Source organism: Gavia stellata, chromosome 13 (assembly GCF_030936135.1).
Source record: "Gavia stellata isolate bGavSte3 chromosome 13, bGavSte3.hap2, whole genome shotgun sequence".
NCBI lineage: Eukaryota > Metazoa > Chordata > Aves > Gaviiformes > Gaviidae > Gavia > Gavia stellata.
The window spans coordinates 912,127-933,046 of record NC_082606.1 but is presented as its reverse complement, the minus strand read 5'-3'; the positions used below and the strand labels follow the sequence as shown (position 1 = coordinate 933,046).

Below are 20,920 nucleotides of genomic sequence, written 5' to 3'. Positions count from 1 at the left end.
TAAGACTTACACATTTCTTTCCGTAGATGTAATTTTAAATTTTCCTTGAAACTTTTATTCATTCAAAAGCCCAATTTTTAGCCCATTTGCCAACATCTGACAACTGAAAATGTTGGAAATGTGTCCCATTTCTGTGTCAATCAACAAAACTTTTAGACCAACACTGTTTCTTACCTGAAACCACAGGAGTATTGAAACCCAATTAAAAAATCTTTCACTTCTCAAGGTTTTGTATCCATCTTTATTTTCTTTAAGAGCCTGATTTTCTCATGAAAAAAATAAAAAGAATTAGAGCTCTTTGTTTGGCAAAGACCCTCCTCTCCCCAATAATTTTAATATTTTCCTTTTTTTTTTTTTTTTTTTAGCCAGCTGAATACACCAACTTTTCTCTTCAATTCTGTCAGGTAGAGAGTGTTCCTCCCTTCACCTCACCCCTCAAAAACTTTTTCAGAGCTGAGACTAATGAATCACCCCAGGGGATAATCAAGCAAACAAAAGCATTGGAGAAGTAGTTGTCCTCAACTTCATATGCACATAATTAACAATTCATTTCCTGTACACTCTGACTGGAATTAGCATTTTTTAGACTACATTTTGATTACTTTTGGGCTGGGGTGGAATTATATTGATAGGATGACAACTGAGTGAAAGATTACTATGACAATCATCACTGCTATCAAGTCAGCAGTGTGTTCTACAAATGTGTTGAAGTCTAAAACTGACAAGGGCCTGGATTCAATGCCAGGCAGCTCCCTGAGTGCCAGCTATTTCAGTCATCCTCTGGAGATGCTGCTCGATCTTCTTTTTCTGCAGGGTGACTGTGTTCCTAGCTGTGGTATCACCAATAAGCAAGAAGATTGTTCCAGGTCCTGGCTTTTAATGTCAGCTTCCTAGCTTGCATTTAAGAAGGCCAGGTAGACTGTAATTTGTTTGTCAATGTTCAGACTGCTTAGTCTCCAAGGCAAGATAGAAACAGCTTGATGGATAAATATCTCTTGACAAAGCACAACTTTGCATGAGCTTGGTAAGCCTCAAAAGAAAAAAAAAAGTAAGAATATGGGGAAATTCAAACACCACATGAAAAAAGCGAAGTCCCAAAAGAGTAGAAGGGGAAGTTGTATTACGCAAACACCGCTAGATGGGGGTGTAGTCAAAACAGTCTGAAATACCAATTTCTATCACAGTGGCTTTGGCCTGTACAGGTGCAGAGCTGGTCCTAGTTGAACTGCAGAGACTGAATGTCATCCATTTTGATTGCTAACATGAGATGAAATAAATCTGTCTCAAAACCACAAAATCTGCTTGTTGACTTTCACATGGGATACCCTTAGTTTCCCACCAAGTAGTGGCTCTGTCAGCTCCACAATAGAAATAAAATGCCTGTGTTCAACCAGTCTCAGCTACACCATTGCCATGGTCTCTGTGTGTGAATGTCATCTAGAGGCTTTAGCTTGGAGGACAAGGCACATGAGAAGACAAATCTCTGTTCTTGGTGCCAGAACACCTTCATATAATAAATTCACACACTATTAATTTGTATCTAGCCTCAGGTAGTTATTTGCAAACCCCATCTGGAAAGTGAAGAGAGAATAGCTACTGAGCAGTGTGAGTCTTCCAATACCAAAATTGTCACCTGAAGAAGCTATGGCAACTCTCAAAAGTGTCTGTCTCTCTCCACTAAGAGAGCTACACTGAGTATCTAGTTGATTCTAGAGATCCAGATATCTAGTTAAAATAGTCAAATGTTCAAGAGACTAAATTTGGGTGAGATGACTCCGGCTTCTAAGTATCTAAGGAGATTTCTGTCTTCCTTTTTTAAACCTGAGAATGATTACAGCACTTGCTCAGTAAGTAAAATACTTGAGTCCTAGCTGCCATGTAGCTCAAAGAGTCACTACCCCCAGTTGCCTTACTATCGGATGGTACCCTAGTGCCTAGGCTACGGCATGATTCATCACAGGTTCTCTTCCATCTGTCTTAATGAGTTCTGCCATGGGGTGGAAAGTAATGCAAGTGGGACTCAGCCAGGGACCGTCCCTATCTGCAGAGATGTTCTGTGCACATTGTGTTCTATGTAAAATGCATTACCTGCTGCTGGGGAAAAAAAAGGTAGGCCACCAGGAGGAGATTTTGCATATCCCAGGTGAGTACCTACATTTGGGTACATGGAATGCTTATATCTGGTGCTCTTGTTAATTAAGGAAGAGAGACAAAATGAAGATGTTGTAAATTATGATTCTTCAGAAGCATTCGTATTGTAACCATATAAACCCAACTCTGAATTTCTTTTGGATATTGTTTTAACCAGGTGTCCCACCAGCATTTAGGCTAAGGATATCTTGCCAATACAGATAGCATCTTCCTGATGGATTTATTAAAATTTCAACTTGCTTTTGGCCTATGAGATTACTTGAAATACAAGGCAGTCAGCCATACTGAGCATTAGCAGCAAGTAGGCCCTGGAGACAGGCAATAAAAATGCATGCTTTTAGGTTGTACAGAAAAGGAATTTCGGAGAGATGCATAAGAGCTTCTCACTTTACCTGTTGGACATGGGTGGAAATCTTTGCAAAGATAAACCTGAAGAACACGTAACCAAAAAATGAGATTCTGCTTACCTGAACCTGAAAGTTAAGACTTCATCTGGCCATATTTGACACTGAATAAACACAAGTTAACTTCACTTCACGTGGAGCTTTTTCTTTTCCACGAAATTCAAACTATGTTATGTGTATTGAAAATTGGATTAATTTACTTAAACCTATGTGTCTAGTGTCATTTCAGACTCATTTGGGTTTCTTTTCTTGCCTGCATTTTGCTCAAGAAGGATGCAGGTGTATAGCAAGTATTGTGTCACATCTGCCATCAGTCTGCAGAAACCTCAGACGGAATAAGATCTATGTTCAAATAGCTGAACCCTGCACTCAGCCCCAGAATCAAACACTTAACATTGCAGTTTCTACCTTGTAGGCCTGTACACATGATTGTGATGTCTAAGCTCTCATTTAGTCTATGGAGATTTGGTCAATATGGCCTGGAGAGCTATTCAGCTGATCAACCTACAGTGGCATTCAGGTGCCAAAAAAGGAGCCAAATACCGTTTCATATACTCTAGGGTACACAGACATCCTCACAACAATGGTATGGTATAGGACCTGTGGGAGATCCTTCTGGAGTGATAGCTGGAGTTCTGATATTTTGAGCATCTGTAATAGTCCTAGATGTCTATGTTTAGGCAGTTTAATTAAGCTCCTTGCTCAGGAGACACCTGAATAGGAGACTTCTAACATTAGATGCTTGAGTTTGGATGTCAGTTACTCATGAGGACTCAGTTCATTATTTGCAAAGTTGTTTATCATGGATAAAAAAGGTGCGTTCAGTGTTTGGGAAGTTAACAGTTATTCGCACTGGGAAAATAGTGTCCATTGACCCTCAGCAGGAGCAACAAATAGGTGGGTTTTTCCCCCTTTAATTTAGGAAGGCAACATCAATAACAGCAGGTCAGTCAGACAAGTGCACTGGCCCTAACACATCTGACATGACCCTGGATGCTCATATTAGGCACTGTCTTTTCTCACTCCTAGATCACCAACTCTGGGTGCAGAACACACAACCATTGCTAAAAAAAATGCATGCTGCACATGAACACCTTAATTATTGGAATAATTTCAGTTTGTTGTCCGACAAAAAATTGAAGACCCAATTATAGGAAAAAATATGCCACTTTTTGAATTTCTGCCCCATTCTTGTACTCTGTCTGATATTTGCCATGTGTTTGACACTGAAGCCAAGTGGCACAAGCACTCAAGAGATCTGGGCTCTAGCCCAGACCGTGCTGAACTCTCCCTCCAGTGTAGATTGAGAAGAAAGCACTTCAGGGTTTGGTATCTGCCAGAGCATCCATTGTACCATTGACTTGGCATCCATGCTAATAGTCAGTCTGTTTGCACCATTGACTTGGCCTGTTCTGTCTTTCACTCCGGAGTGCTGGTCCCTCTCATAATCCTCACAGCACACCTTCTTCTGTGTTTCTCTTCTTCTTTCTGGAGCTTTGCTTCAGGTCCTCCTGTGAGGGAACTCAAGCAATGTTGACACAGTAGTTCTCCTCCTCATCTGCTTCAGATCAGAAATCCAGCTGTGGAAAACACCAGTTGTAGTTTGGCCCAGCAGAGGTTGTTCTCTGAAATGTTACTGCATGCCCTTATGCCACCCATGAGTGCCTGTCTCAAAGGCATGTTCTAAAGACACCATTCAAGGGGGGTGTGATACAGTCCCCTCTTACTCGGTAAAACAGGTACCCAGCTCACAGTATGTTCATTAGGTATCTAGATGCCTTTGGAAAATGGAATATAATTGGAAATAATGTGTGGGGGGGATGGAGAAAGAAAAATTTGTTAGTAAATTTCAATGCAGTATTAACATATAAACTTTAATCAAGAATGTTATTGGGAAGGTTCTACCCAATCAATAAATTATTTAAAATTTCCATTAGTAAAACTGTCAAAGGAGATTTTGTGTTCATACTCAAGAGCATATAATGAGTCACAAGGGACTTCTGAGTTCATCTTGGCTCCAACACATATGGAGATTTATTAAAGACAAAGCAAACACTTGGGAAGATCAAGCTCTTGGCTTTCATATAAAGACGACGAAATGAGAAGACAGCCTGCAGAATCTGTGCTGCACCCCACAACATGATGTGGGCAGGTGTCTGAGAGACCCCAGTCTGTAACTGGCTACCATGGAGGTCAGCCTGACAAAGGAGATTGTGCAGACTTGGGAAGAAAGTGAATGAAGAACTGATGAGAAGATTAATTTCTGACTTTCTGTGTTTTTCTATCAATGGAAATAATTGCCCATGTGCTGGACTGTAAGGCTCACCATTTACCAACAGGATTTTATTATGCCAGTCATAGCTTTAATCGAATGTTTCAATACTTTTTTAAGTGACGAGACATTGAACAAACTGAACAAACTGCGTAGACAGTCCTCCCTACTCCTAAAATTTCCCTACCTTGTAAATGAGCTGGGTCACCCAAGATGCAGAATATATGAAAACTTCTGCGAAGATTCTCTGGTTGCAGAAACTGATCTGATGCCACCACAAGCTAATACCATAGTTTAGGTGTAGGTAGTTTTGAACACCTTTCCCCATGTTGGCATAGGTGGGTGATCTGCAAAGGAGCATAAGTATGTAAATATATATCCAGAGTACAAAAATTAAGAATTAGGGTATGCCTCTACAAGACAGGGAAACAAGCCAAGACACGGAGCCAAAAAATGACATGTAATCATCCATAGTCCTTAGAAAAGAAGAAAACTGTCCTGTCCCTGAGGCATATGGACAGTGATTGAAACTGAGATAAGACAATTTGTTTTTTCATAGGAAATATTGCTGAAATCCTTTAAGAGATGGAATTTTGAATAAGTTGTCAGGACATAGAGATTGGATCCAAGAACTACTTTGAATAGTGTATTATATGTATTATATGGCTTTACAGCCATGCATGGAAAAGAGTTTTTTAATTTTTATATTACATTTTAATATTTGCTTTCCCCAAGATTCAGCCTGATGTTGGCTACAGAAAAGCAAAACCAAACCTACATTACAGAATTCATCCTCCTGGGATTTGGCGATTTACCTGACCTTCAGGTTCCTCTCTTCCTGCTCTTCCTGGTGATCTACATCGTGACAATGATGGGGAACATTCTCATCCTCGTGGTGGTGGTGGCTAATCAGCATCTCCACACCCCAATGTACTTCTTCCTCAGTAACTTGTCCTGCTTGGAGACGTGCTACAGCTCCACCATCCTGCCCAAGCTGCTGGCCAGCTTCCTGACAGGCGACAGAAGTATTTCCTACCGCAGCTGCATGACACAGTTTTTCATATTTGCTTTTCTAGTTGGGGTAGAGTGCTATCTCCTGGCAGTGATGTCTTACGATCGATACTTAGCAGTATGCAAACCTTTACATTACGTCACGCTGATGAATCGTAAACTTTGCATAGCACTAGCTGCAGGGGCCTGGGTAAGTGGTTTTATGATCAGCTTTGTTATCACACTGTTGATGTCACAAATGGTGTACTGTGATCACCGTGAGATTGACCATTTCTTCTGTGATTTCACCCCTGTGATAAAATGCTCCTGCAGTGACACATTTCTGATAGAAGTTGTAACAGCTTTGATGTCTGCTACATGTACTATGCTGCCCTTTCTTTTCACTGTTGCATCCTATATTTTAATCATCATCACCATCCTGAGAATCCCTTCAGCTCCAGGAAGGCAAAAGGTATTTTCCACATGCTCCTCTCACCTCATTGTGGTCACTATTTTCTATTCAACTCTCATCCTTGTCTATATGTTACCAAAAACTTACAGCCTCACGGCTTTTAACAAGTTGTTCTCTGTCTTCTACACTGTGGTGACACCCATGGTGAATCCACTTATCTACACCTTAAGAAACAAAGAAGTCAGAGGAGCCCTGGGGAAAGAAGTCCAGGCATTTATGGGTTTATATAAATAACATATCAAGAACTATGCTTTGTGGGGCTTTTTTTTTTTGGGGCCAGACTATAAAAATATAAACCCTTGGAGGTGATTTCCACAGCAAGTGTATGGTGGCTGATGTAGCAATATGCCTGGTGACGAGCGGAGCTGGGTGGTTGTTTGGGGAAAAAAAAAAAAATGTTTGTTTGAGCTTCTTCAAAAATGCCCTGTAAAACCAAAATGTAAGCACACCCCAAAATAATCTTAATTAAACTCTAAAGAGCTTTGTCATGTTTTCATATTATTTAAGTTGCTTAGAAATCAAAAGAGAAAATGTGTCTTATGGCTACAGACACACGGGGCACAGAATGGCCCCATGTGTCAACATAGATATGGCTACATGGGGCACAGAAGAGGACCCTGGCCAAGTGCCACGTGGTGTGGCAGGATTCAGCTGCCCGAATGTAGAGATACAGTGTCCTTTAGTTGCTGTGGGGATGCTTCCCTGGACTGTGCCTACTGCACTGAAAGCATGTAGGTCTCTCCTAGGGCACAGGTAATTTCTGCCTGCCTTGTGAAGTTGTCATGGATGTTCCAGTGCTTCTCCTGTGTCATGGGATGCTTGTGCTCTGCCTGCCCATGCCAGAGTGAACTTGCAGCGGTATGGGTAAGAGCCAGGCTGCACTTCAAGTCTAGAGCTCAGGTACCACTTCCTTAGGAGCCACCCTTAGCCGTGTGGATGCTGGCAATGCTTCCCTTGAGACAGATATGATAATGCCATCCATACCGCTATAGTGACTCTATAGAGAGGAATCTGAAAATTAAAGGTTGGTGTCTGTTTTCATGACAGTAGCTAGGGCTACCTTTGAAGCTCATGGAAAGAAAAGGGCTTTACCAAGAAGAGAACATTTATCTCATCTGAAGATTGATGGTATGAATTAGACTTTCAGGCATCACTTACATGTCTAAAGTAAAGTGACATGAATCTTTGCTCACTATGATAGTACAACATGGGTCAAACCTCACCTAATTTTGACAGCTAAAAGCTTGTAATGCAATCTGTGGCAGGTGTTCCGGCTCTCTTGTGGACAGAGATAGGGAGCTCCTCATTGTAAACCCATCAGTAGTGCTACTGTTCCTTCACCAATTATTTGGGGATCAGGAGGAACATGAGCACTATAGGTGACAGGGGTGACCACCTTTTCTGCTAAGTTTAGCCACCTGATAAAGAAAAGCAGTGCCAATGCTGGGAATGTGGGGTTCCTCAGAAGTCAGTGGAAAGCCGGAAAGCTACAAACACCTCTTCCATATGTGATTTATCTTGTTCCGAGATTTGTGACTCAGTCAGGATGGGCAAGTCACTCTCTAGAGGTGCTTATTTCTTTCCAAAGGCTGTGGAAAAATCCTAGGTATGAGTCATAAACTTTGAAAGCTGACGTGTGATCTCCTTCGGTGTGGTAAAATTAGTATGAGAAATATTAATTAAAACTGAATTTCCTTCTATATTCTCTTTAGATCACCATTCTTTATAACAGTATTGGGTATACATGTCCAGGTTTTGGCAGCAGGGGTTGCAGGGTAACCTCTGTAAGGAGGGGCCAGGGGCTGCCCTGTGCTCCAGAATGGATCCACTGCAGGACACAGCTGAGCCCATGAACCAAGCTGGTGGTGCCTGTGTGAAAACATATTCCAGAAAGGGCAGAAAATGCCAGATAGAGAGAAGAGGCATGAACAAAAAGAGTGAGAAAGAGCAGAGAGAACACCAAGGTCAGAGATGGAGGAGGAGGTGCTCCATGGTTGCTGAACAGATATTCCCTGCAGCCAATGGAGGACCCATATCAGAGCAGATGGATATTCCTGAAGGAACTGCAGCCCATGGAAGGCCCACGCCAGAGAAGAGGAAAAGTGAGAGGGAAGGAGCAGCAGAGAGAAGCTGCTATGTACTGACCCTAGCCCCCCAGCCCCTCAGCACTGCTTGAGGTAGGGAGTAGAGGAGCCTGCAGTGAAGGAGTGAAGTTGAGCCTGGGAAAGTGTGGAGGAAATGTGGTGTTTTAATGCTTAACTTTGTTTCTCGCTACCCAAATCTATTTTAATTGGCAATATTTAAATTACTTTTCCCCAACTTGAGCCTGTTTTGTCCACAGTGTTAATTGATAAGCCATCTCCCTGTATTTATCTCGACCCACGAGCTTTCTCATCCTATTTTCTCCTCTTCCCATCCCACTGAGGGTGGGGAAATGAGCAAGTGGCTGGGTGGGAGTTTGGCCCCTTAGCCCACCATACTAATATTCCCCACCACTTACTGTGCCACCTAATAATCCTTCCTCCAAGCCTAGCATGCTGTTGTTTTCTAACAACCACTCCACAGAAAAGGTGCCCATTCTGCCCTCCTTAGATGCTGCTATCCTGTACTGTCAATTGTATACTACAATCACACCTTTCCCAGTCATCACTGCCTCCTTAATTTCACATTTTACACTATAACTGTTATTTCTCCTTCCTTCCTAACAGTTCCCATTATATATCTAAAGCAGTGCAAGATACTCAATCCACTGCATTGTTTTCCCATGTCAGCTGAAAGGCGACTGAAACCAGGGTTCACAAGACCTAGCTTTACATCTAAAAGTTCAGCCTCTCAGCTCTGCTGGTTTCCTGGGCTCCCTTTATGACCATTGGTGAGAAAGAATGGTGTGGTCTGTTCTGATGGTCCACACACCACATAGATCAGAGCTGCTCTTTATATCCACTGACTCTAAAGGGAAACAAGATAACTAGCTCAGAGCTTGTATGTCTAGATTTTGTCTAAGAATACAATCAATGAATCCAATATCCATGAGCAGCTTACACTTCAACTCTTAAGTTTTAGCCACCTCTTATGAAATTCTTACCATCTAGACTGTAGGCATCTCTACTGAAAGGCAGAAATAACTGTCCAAACACAGGTGTGTGGTGCTAGTTCAGAGACATTAAGGGATCCTGCAGATCTCTTGTAGGGTCTGTGTCATGTCTATCAACCCTGTACTGATGTCAGTGATGTCCTAGGTCACCCTAAATGGCACAAGATGCCTCTGCTTGGGCACCTGAATCACTGCTTGAATATCATTAGCTAAAGTACCTGTCTTCTTTTATAATGAATGGAGAGCTATTTCTAACAAATTTCTCTTCTCCTTTGTATTACAATAAGATGGGTCAAGGCAGAAACTGTATGCTTGGTTTAGACTAGCACAGGGTTCACTTGGGCTTTTCTTAGCTAGATGAACATTAGCACTGGAACTGATATCAATAAACTTTAAACTTTGGTTGTGTAGATGTTTACATCTAAGTTAGTTAATACCTCTTAATATCCAACTGTCAGAAAAAAGTACTTTCAGGGTGAAATTTGATGATCATGTTTTCTCTAGGAGGAGATGAATCTTATTCCAGGACTTCATCTAATCCAACAAAATGGGTGTTGAGGGCCAGATACAGACACCTATGCCATAGGTAGCCCTACTGAATTAAACAAACATTTCTGAATTAGTAAACTAGACCTTCCCTCTCATCCCCTTGGTAAGTAATAGTCACGTCTCAAGAAAGATTGATCCCATTGTAACTTTCAGGTAGCTTAACAAAGTTGACGAGCAACTTCAGAGAGTCATGGATGCAAAAATATCTTAAAGCCCTGATTTTCACATTGATTTTAAGACTACGTCTGGAATTTAGTGTAATTAATTCTCTGAAGTAATTTCCTATTTTGTTGTTGCTGCTCATTGGCTTTAGAGATACACTACACAACTGTCTAGATTAAATATCAAAGTTTTTGGTACATACACAGGATGGACTTCGTCAATGTTCTTTACAGCTAGCCCCCTCTGAAACAGACAAGCCATGCCCTTACTGCAACCCAAGGTTGCATTTATACCATGGTTTCTTGCACTATTACCTTTTTTTGAATATTGACTATGACACAGTGTTTTCCAAGTTTCCATGTTGGTTCCCATAACTCTCTGAAACACAGCTCACTGTTGGATCTTATATATTTATTCAGATGGCTTTGCTTTCAAGTGTTTCTAAATCCCTCAGCACAAAGCCAACCTGCCTTAACACAGACCTGCCTTAACCTCCCTTCAGGCCTGAGACATTTAAAGGTTCTTTAATAATTAATATGTCTCTATAATTTCCACTTAATATTGAGAGTTCCTTTTGATTTGCCAGATTTGTGCTGGGATGGTGTGGTAGGAAAGGGGCATTCTATATGCATAAAGATATTGCATGTAGGCATGTGAGGATGCGAAGTCTGCTCAGATACTCTGTAAATTTACTTGTGTTATGTTTCTGGGCTGCAATAGAGAGAGAATTCATTCCCAAGCAAGCTGGTGCAGATAACTTCTTATTCACGTTGCAAGGGTGGATGTTGAAATTCAGAACCCAGCATTACCCGTGGTAGCAGTTTCTGTATGCAGACCCTGTTACTCTGAATTTTGAAGTTTTCTGAAATAACTGTGCCAAGATCTTGGTCCATTGCATGTTAGCTGTTCCTGCTATGACCAAACCCAATGAGTGTGCAGGGATCTTCAGGACTGCTGTTATTCACTCCACAGAAGATAAAGGGCAAAGTTGATCTCATGTATCAGGCATAGGAGACACCACAGCTTGATCTAAAGAGGCAACCTTATACAAATGTTAGCAAAGAGCTTGGGTGGAAGGGCACAGACAACTGTGGCATTCTGCAGTGTAGATATGCCTGGATATGAAGACTCCCTCTATAGCCAATACAAAGATATCGTCACTTCTTGGGTGTGATTCATCTCATCCTTAAGTAGATACCTGAAATCATCTTCTCTAACAGTGTCCTCACTGTATTTGCTAAAATTTCTTTCATGTACTCCAATATATGCTGTACATTGCTGTAGAGTTCCTTCTGTTTGTCTCTCCCCTCATGCATATATGTTTTGGGAATAATTATAGATGCCAGAGGATTATTAGTTTTCTAATGAAGCTTTAACCTGGGAGGATACGATTTGAGTTTTGGACAGGAGAGACCTAATACCTTATAAACATGACATATTTCTTTCTCTCTTTTCTGAAATGTCTTCCTCTGACAACAGAGATAAAAGAAGGTAGTGAATCAGGGTACAAATAGGCAGAAAAATCAGAGATTCTTTAACGAAAATGCTTATTGTAGAACTTAACTCTCATACAATCTGAACTTATACTATTTAATTTAAGAAAAAAAAATGGTAGATCCAATGAAATAGAAGGCTGTAATTTGACCGTATCTGGTGGAAATTTGAAATCTACAACTGAAGAACATTTTTTTAATTGGGAAGGAGGAAAAAAAGCTGTTTCCTGCTGAAATGCAAACATTGTGAAACTTCCTAAATAAGGAAATTAAAAAAATATAGAAAAAAAAGGAAGGTAACTGATGTCACTGAGATGTTTTAGAAAATGCAGAATGATATATGCTAGGTGGGCTGGTGAGGATTTAGGAGCAAGCCAAGCCTTGACAACCAGGACGAGGATATCAGTTGGAGACCAGTTTGTCCTGTTTCCCAAAAATCTGGTCCCAAGGGAGTTGCAAAAAGTGTATGACTCAAAGGGTTCAAGAAAACAGTGTCCTATCTGCTAGGCCTTACACGTTTGCTAACAAGGCAGGCGTACAGTCTTCAGGTCAAGCTGGCTGTCAGGAAGCCAAGGGAGGGATGTTCCTGGAGGATAGTCAGGTATCAGATGCCTGCCATTTTCTGGTGGATCAGGGATCGGTAAATCCCTGCAGATGACCACAGCTCTCTTCTGTGGATTCCCAGGACACAATTCCAGGATTAGCACTAATCATATTTTGTAAACTCTGAATTTATTAATTTAGTTTTGTGTGTGTCTTTGGATATTTTTTCAACAATTGAAATCAATAATGATGCATTGCTCTTTATGAGGACTTCATCTAGTAAGAATAGATGTAACCCAAGAATAGCTGTATAGGCTGGCACTTGACACATGTCCATGAACACCAAAGATTTCAAACTGGGCTGAGATGTCTTCTCTGAATTGTCTGCACATTCTGATTATCTTAGTTAAGACATCTTTAACATCTGCAAAAGATGAGCTAGTAATTTAGTCTAACTTGAAATAGTCCCTCCTCCTTTCTGTTTACGTATTTCAAGCCATCTCCTCATTTTTTTTTTGTGAAATAGGCTGGATTTCACTTGGTTCTGTCTCAGAGGTTGTGATTCTATGTGTGCATCCCTAAGGTTTGTGAAACCAGGCCCAAAGACACTGTGGACAGACATTTCTCTCTACTTTTAGACAGTGACCGAGGAACTGTAGTTTTTGAGCACTCACATCACGAGTATGTGTGCATTTTACTGTTAAAACAACTCTCTTCCGTGGAGAGGAATTCATACCTTGATCTCAGACACATAAAACCTTTACAATGATCCTTTGACAGAATCATTTCCATTGAACATTCCACTGGGGACACTTGTAGAGGAGTGATGGCAGTTCAGTGAGGGGCAATGGGTGAGCTGGATGAGTACTGCAGAGGTGGGCAAGATCGGAGGGGGCAGTATTTCAGGGAATTGCTCAAGACTTTGGGATGGGAAAGAGGGTATGACACTGAGGGTGGGAACTTGGGCGCCCACTACACAGAGCTGGAGGGCAGGGCTGGGACAACTGGGACCTGCAAGCTGTCACCGCCAGAAAGAAGATGCTCTTCATGGCTGAAGAGCACCCATCCATATCTGGAAAGCCCGGGGAATGGTCTGCTGAGAGTGGAAGTTCAGGGGTTGTAGGGGCAGTCTATGAGGCACCACTGAAGTGGTGGGGTCTGGTGGGGTGGGGATCCGGTCTGGGGCAGGAGGGACTCTGTGTGAAGTTGTGTGCCATCTCTATGCGGCTGGATGCTGGGGGCCTGCAGGCTTGGCCAGAGGGGTATCAGGAACAGTGAGGCGGTGAGGACTGTGTTTCAGGACTGAGCAGCAATGCTTGAGCCTGGGTCGCACAGGGGAGGAAGGCAGCCCCAAGGCTGGGATAGCAGTGATGTGTGGGCCAGACTGATACACCTTTGCTCAGGCACCTTTGCTGTGCGGCCGCTGCAGCCTCCCAGGAGCCGGGGTGTCTCCTCTGCATGCCCCACACTGACCAGAAAGAAGCCTGAGGCAGGTGAGGCCTGAAAAGGTCCTGCTGGGGATGAGCACCTGACCCCTTTCTTTGAGAGGACACATCAAAGTGGCTGCTTGGTAAAAGCACTTATTCCCTCCTTTATTTTCCTGTAACCATGCTCTGATTTTCTGCTCTGATCGGCCCCCCAGGAGGGCCACTTAGACTTCCTGCAGCAGCTCCATCTCTAATAGCCTCAGCAGGCCCCATTAAAACTCCAGGAAACTTTACTCCTGTGACCGCCCTTCACACTGCATAATTTTCACCCAAGGGCTTGATAGATGGAGCAAACTGTAACAAGCTTTTTCCTGCTGCTAATTGTCTGTACAGTCATCAGGTGGCTAATAGGAGAAATCATCTTTGAGAAAGAGTTTCGCTAGTCTTCAAGTTTTTAATGAGCACATGATGCAACAGGGGATTTCTTGTTTCTTATTCAAGCCTGATGATATTAAATTGATATACTCCAAATTTACCTAATAAACATCCTTTTTCAATAGGGGCTGATGCTGTCAAAGAAAACTGAACAACCTTATCTGTGTGGTCAAACATCTTGTGGACTGTGTGTCTCCGGCTCTTTCTCTCAGGACCCATGAAGGGCGAAGCTGTCAGTGATAAAATCAATCCTCTCACCATCTTCAGAAAAAACACTGCACCACAAATCCAGTGACAGCTCCAATTCCCTCTGGTGCTGTTCTTGTAAAATTACTTGCACACTCAGTTAGGATGAAAAATACATTTAGGTACCAAAAAACATCACGTGTATAAAATTATTCAAAAACCAAATAACATTTTACAACATTTTGAAGACGGGTTTTCAAACTCTTTCACTTAACTATGAGATATACCAACACAACCAGCTCTGGCCACATTGCTAGAGACAGGCATATGGTCAGAAGGCATACAAACCAACAAATAGATGAGAGCACCGTAAGATGAGAGAAGATCAAAGGTGGGGATTAGTGATGGTACTTGTCCAAGAATTAAACAGACAAATATTAGGTAGGACAAATATGAAGCTGATGGAAAAAAGTATTTGATAGGCAGACAGGCAGGGAAATAAACATTTGTATATATGGAGAAAAAGGCAGAAAAAAATCTAGTGGGTAGCGAGCTATCTAAAGTATTAACAACACAAATAAGTGTCATGCACATGCAGACTTTTTTCTTTAAACTATTGAAAAATATATTTAGAGAAGCATGGGGAATATTCGCCAGATTTCAGTCAATTTTAGAAAAACATTTTGGGCAACTAAATGAATGGATTAAAATTCAGGAAAAATGTTGGTGTTTACCAGGATGTATATTTTTAATTTCCAAACAACAACTTTTCCTTCAGAAAGAGGTCAATATATATTTTTAAAACAAAATGTTAATTTTAAGACATTAAGTGGATATGAACAAGCTAAAACATTTTGCTTCAGAATGAGCGACGGCAACTAACCACAGCCGAAAATTAAAATGGGGAATGATTTGACTTGTCAAGAAACACAAAGAGGAGCAGGTGGATAGACTAGATAACCACTTATAGTCATTGTCATGCTGCTTTCTCTAGCTCATACGAGGGAACATTTGTGAGCTTGCAGTATAGCTAGTCAAAAAAAGAGATTTTTCATGATATTTCCAGGAGGGCTGAATTATTTTTTCCTTCCTATGTTCTTCCTCTACCCTGAAGATGAGTGTAAGACTTAAAGGACTTGCCTGAAGTGGGAGGGGAATTCAATGGGGTGAGTTTAGTTTCTTTGTTTCCTTTTGTTTTGAGGGGAAGGCTGTGTCAACAAGCACCGGCAAACAGTATTTTTACTGCTTTCTGCAATTCCCAGCATGTTAAGTCAGAGGTGTTTGTGCCTCAGAAGGAAGTCTTCCATGCTTTCCTAAGAAGTAATCTGCACTAAGTTTGTCTATAGGAAACTAACTGCAACCTCAGATCAGAGGTATATGTGAAGTTACAGAAATTATCCTTGAATATTCCCTAGAAGAAGACTTCTCTGACCTAACTTTTAGCTGTTTACAAGCTAGAAGCTTGGTCTCAACTCAATAATCAGGATCCATCTGTAGTTGGTGGAGAAGGATAAGCACACCTGCAATTTACCTCCTCTCATCCTCGGAGAAGTGTGAAGCAAAACAGGATGATCTTCCTCAAAGAGAATTTAAAAAAATTTCTCAGACCTTCATGTAACATATATAGGGAGAAGTAAAATGAGTCTTTTGCAGTGAAATCAGTCACCAGAACTCCACTTCTAATCAACAGAAACAGGAACTTCTGGAAGACAACTCAGCTGATCGCTCTTTGTTTGTTGCATCAGGATGAAATCAGACATGATCTAGAAGTGCCTGCCTCCCTTCATATAGGGATTTATATTGGGTGCCTTGATGACTAAATTGGATGCAGAAGTTAATAGTTCCTTAAAAGATAAATGCCTCTGCCTCAGGGAGTGATCCCTAGCTTTCAGGAGTAGAGAGTCACTCACATTTACTGATGGTGGTGGCTAACATCCTAATGGGTGCTTGTGCTGACCCTGCATAGCTCTCATCCCAAGTCTCATCTTGGCCCTGTGTGATTTTCCTGCATGTTTCAGACATAATAGTTCTTTTTGCTGGGTGTTGCTTTTCCATTCAAAGTGCCGAAATAGAATGAATGGTGGAATGCAGCTTTTCAGAATAATGATTTTGTACATACTGTGATGCTGAGGGTATGTATTTAATTCCCGAGGTTATAGGAGGGGGCTGAGTACAGGTGTTAGAAAACAACAGAGAGATTAAATACTTCTAGAAGACTATTTCGGTGAAAGGAGCCAAACCTTGCCTTCACCCAAAGTCCAAGCCTATTTTGTAGATCCCATTTATAGACAGCACCTCTGGAAAGTGATTACTCCACCTTTGGACACTGATCTGTTTCGGTATGCAGACCACTGACTGGGCCCTCCCTGGCTTGAGGCTCAGCTAACTGAACAGGACATGGAAAACTGCTAGACAAGACATGAGACACTGCTGGACATGGTAGATACCAAAAGCTAGAGAGCTCTGTGAGGCATGGCTGGAGTTCATGGGTGGTTAAGGAGTGATGTGAGAAATGGCCAAACTTCACTGATTAAAAAAAGGGAGATTGAGGACCTTTCAAGGCATGGAGTAGGATGACAGTACATAGGTAACCGCACCAAGTGATACCATGTAAGTCTGAGATGACCTATGTAACAGTCGTGCCAAGAAATAACAAATTTGGGTATAGGTGTAGCAAAACTGGGACAAAGAGGGAAAAGTTACTAGGGGAAGGTGGGATTTCTTTTGGGTGGAGACAGGGGCAGAGAAAGAGAGGTGGAACAGGGTGGAGCAGGTCTGGCAAACAGGAGAGGATGAGGACAAAAAGGGCCACGTCAGGTGCAAAAAAGCTGCTGGTCGGTAAGCTTCTTTGGCCAAGACTTGTGCCTGATCACCAAAATGTGATTCATCTTATTAAACATTGTTCCTAATTCTTTTCTGTATTGGTGTCCTGTGTATAACACTATGTGTGATCTGCTGGTGAGCTTCAAGTTGGACTAGCCCATAGGTAGGAGGAGACCAGCATCTGGGAAGAGCCTCAGTTAGAGATGGAGATGGGTCCAGGGTCTGGGCATGGATTCTGGATGGTAAAGGCACTGCTCGGTGCCTGTGTTGATCTGTGTGGAAGGCTGCATGAGTGCTGTGTATGTGTGTGTACTGGGAATATAGGCTTAGCCTCACCCCTGGCTGGATCTGGGGAATGGGGAAAAGCAACAGTCTTGCCCTCAGCAAACAAGGGGGACAATTGACCTAGATCTTAAAGTTCACTGTATTCACGTTTTCTTGACATAATCTTCACATGGAATAATTTCACTTTTGGAGGTATTCATCCCCAGTGACTATAGATGAAACTAATAAAGAGTTGAACAGCTCTGCTGGAAACATCTGATTTTAGATGTGGTGACCTAGACAAGTGGTTTTGTCAGGCTAGTGTCACTGTAAGAAGGATTTATCAGAGGGATGAAATCACGAAAGAAATGGTTACATCCATCAGGACAACAGATGTCATTGTTACCATTATAGTTAAAAGCAATTCAGACATCCCAGTGCTCTTTACCAGGGGAGCCAAATCTTACCTTTCGTAAGTGTTGTACAGTGGAGAGTTTTACTTAGGGTTAAGTAATGGTTATTAGGCATTGATGTAGTACTTTGCAGCTGTCAGAACACAAAAACAGTAAAATTGCACAATGCAGCTGTTAACAGAAATGGTTACACCTGCAGTGATCCTAGCAGCTATGGTCTTGGGAAGGGTGGTGGAGGACTAGAGCAGGTCTCCTAAGACTAATTCCAGAATTCCAGTAAATGAGAGTAAACCAAAGCCAGAACAGTGGTGAGGATGTTTCTAGTTGTGGTCACCATATACATAATTAAAAAGAATAGGAAAAGAGGAATGAACAGTTCAGAAACATTCCCATATTCCAAGAGGATTAATTCTGTCATGCATTATTGATTTTGTTTCTTGTCCTTTTCCATAAGGTAAGGCCACACCTTGAATACTGTGTTCAGTTTTGGGCCCCTCACTACAAGAAAAACATTGAGGTGCTGAAGCATGTCCAAAGAAGAGCAGCGAAGCTGGTGAAGGGTCTAGAGGCAGGGTCTCAGGGGCAGGTGTTCTTAGTCACCCCTAAAACCATCAAAGTAAAATGACCAAGCCATTGTCACTGGTACAGAAAACTACTAAGGTGGTGCAACAGATTAAACTCTCCCAGGTGCTATGCAAACTAAAAGGGACTACTGCATGAAGTAGTAAGGAATTTACTGTGGGAAGTCTGGGAGTGGAGCAATAATTGGGGATTAAACGAAAGAATTGGAGATGTTACAGGGTTTTTAGGGGAAAAGCCAAAGGAAGATAAAGAAAGGTAACAAGCACAGGAAAATGAAGAGAAGAGGAGATAAAAGGGACTGGTCAATACACTTGTCCGGTCAACCACTGCACCTGGTTACCACAATCTGTCCCACCTTTTTATTAAACTATTTTCCTTTCTACGTCCTCCCTCAAGGTTTTCCCTTTTATGTATGCATGTGCATATATGTGAGTAACTTGGTAATGAGCATAAAGCTATTGAGTAGGACAAGAGGCCTGAAAGCCAGATTCTGGAGTGACAGAAGTTTAGGGCCCAAAAATTGGAGACACTGTTGTTAGGGAGCAAGATACTGGAGAGACCACAAGTCTGAAGTCCAACTACTGCACAGACTGGGACTCTGGATGTCAGACATTAACAAGACCAAGGTCCTGCGAGACCAAAACTGGGGAGACAAAAGGTCTGGTAGACAGGGAAACCCATGAAGGTGATTTTCTGCTAGTAGAGATCCACATTCATGCTGTCTGTGTTACGTGGAGACCTGTAAAGACAGTGTCCTTCTGTCCACATTGATCCATTTGTGGCTCTGTGTGTGTGTGTGTGTGTGTGTGTGTGTACATGCACCTATTGGGAATTCACGCTCAGGCTCACTGCTGGCAGGACATGAAAACGAGGGTAAGGAGTAGTTGTTCAACTCCCCCGCCCAGGACTGCAGGAATTCCCTAGCTCTTTTAGTCCATTGGATTCAGCTACTCTTAAAACACACTTGACCACAACTCTCAGGATCTCTTAAAATTCATCAAATTTGCAATTGTGTGTGTGAGATACAACAGTTAAATTAATATCCATTGATTCTAATGCAACCATTTTATCATTAGTTTCTGTCATTGACTAATGTTTGGGCCTGTGGAATTTTTTTAAGGGTTTGGGTGGGGTTTTTTTGGTAATTTCAGGTTCCTCCGTTCCAGATTATGTCTGTTGGGAAGCTCCTCTTCTAGTCTCAACACCATAGCAGTAGTCACAGGCTCAGTTTTGTCATAAAGACTCAGATTAAACTTTTTTACAAGATGTAGTTGAAACTCACTTTTTCCAAACAGCTTTTTAGCACATATACACCCATAACATGGCATGGCACAAAGAAAATAGAAAGTTCTACCAGGTGGGAACTATTCCATGAAAACACTGTGTGTGTGTGTGTGTGGGGGGGTATATATATATACACCTCCAGGGTCACCGAACGGAGATGCTGGGCAAACTATCATGGAAAGTGAAAATCACCACACCTCGCTAAGCTGCCACAAAACCCCTCTTTGAATCGAAGAATTTAAACAGGAGTTCTGCTAGGTGGCTGCACACTAGATGAAACCCAAAAGAGATCAAACATAAACACTATGCCATGTGGCCACGGGCAGTTTATTTCACAAGGGGCAAGCTGTCATTTATGGGGCAAAAGCCAGTCTGCATCGAGTTGGTAGCAGATATCTCTCTTTGGTTTGTTCCACAAAGGAAGCACACGTATAGCCTTGGCCAGCACCAGTGCAGAGCTGAACGCCAGGCTGTGTCATGCAGGGAGACAACAGTTCCTTCACAACTTTCTAGCTAAAAGAAAGTACATCTCTTCATGGACTGCAGGCCCCAGTGCTGAAGTTAGCTTCATTGCTGTTCATTGTGATTCACCCTGCATTGCAATAAAGCTGGGGTTGAAACTGAAGCCTTATGTCTTCCTACATCTCTTGTTACAAAACATTATGCCACAACATATCATTCCTTCCGAGCGTATTACAAAAGCTCATCTAGTCTTCTGTCTGTCCCAGGTGCAGCTGTTCTTAGTGGCCAAGAGGGCTGGAAGGAGCATGTGAGTGCTCAGGGAGGGTGCGGAAGTGCTCCTTTTAGTCAGTCACCTGCATTTGAGGAGATATAGGTGCAATTCTAATTTTAAGACTCTTGCTTAAACACAAATGCAAAGAAAAGACTTTCATGCTGAAGCTTGCCCGGTTTTCCAACTATATAAACTACATAATAATAAAGGCAGTTGTGCACAAACCTCAGCTCGCCACCAGCCAGCGTTTTTCTCATTGTAGTAGGGCCCTCTGATAGAGAGCCAGAAAGCAAAGCTGAGGACAAAGCAGCTTATTTGGTGGAGTTAAAAGACGGAGAATTTCTGTTCTCCTTTTTTCTTGCATATCTACTTGGCATCCTTCTAGCTGAGAGATTAATACTGCAGGTGTAATGAAAAGCACTACGGCAAGTTGCCAGGGGCTTGTAGTTATTCAGGTAGGATGCAAGGAGGAAGCTTTGCAAACTCCACCCAAAATCACTGATGAGCTAGTCAGAGGAGGAAAAAAGTCTTTTTATCATGTCCACAATGTGCAAAATATCCACAACATCATGGGGGAAGTAAATGCATAGATGAGCCACCTGCAAAACAGAAGATAAAAAATGAAGCAGCCCACAGAGACTAG

The 20,920-nt window shown here is 42.0% G+C and overlaps 1 protein-coding gene across 1 annotated transcript; it reads left to right on the top strand.

Moving 5' to 3' along the window:
• The first annotated feature begins 5,572 nt into the window (after nt 1–5,572).
• Nucleotides 5,573–6,523, top strand: LOC104255981 (olfactory receptor 5B21). The gene has a single exon (XM_009810245.1). It carries the CDS (start codon nt 5,573–5,575, stop codon nt 6,521–6,523), a length of 951 nt encoding a protein of 316 aa, XP_009808547.1.
• Nucleotides 6,524–20,920: the final 14,397 nt, after the last annotated feature.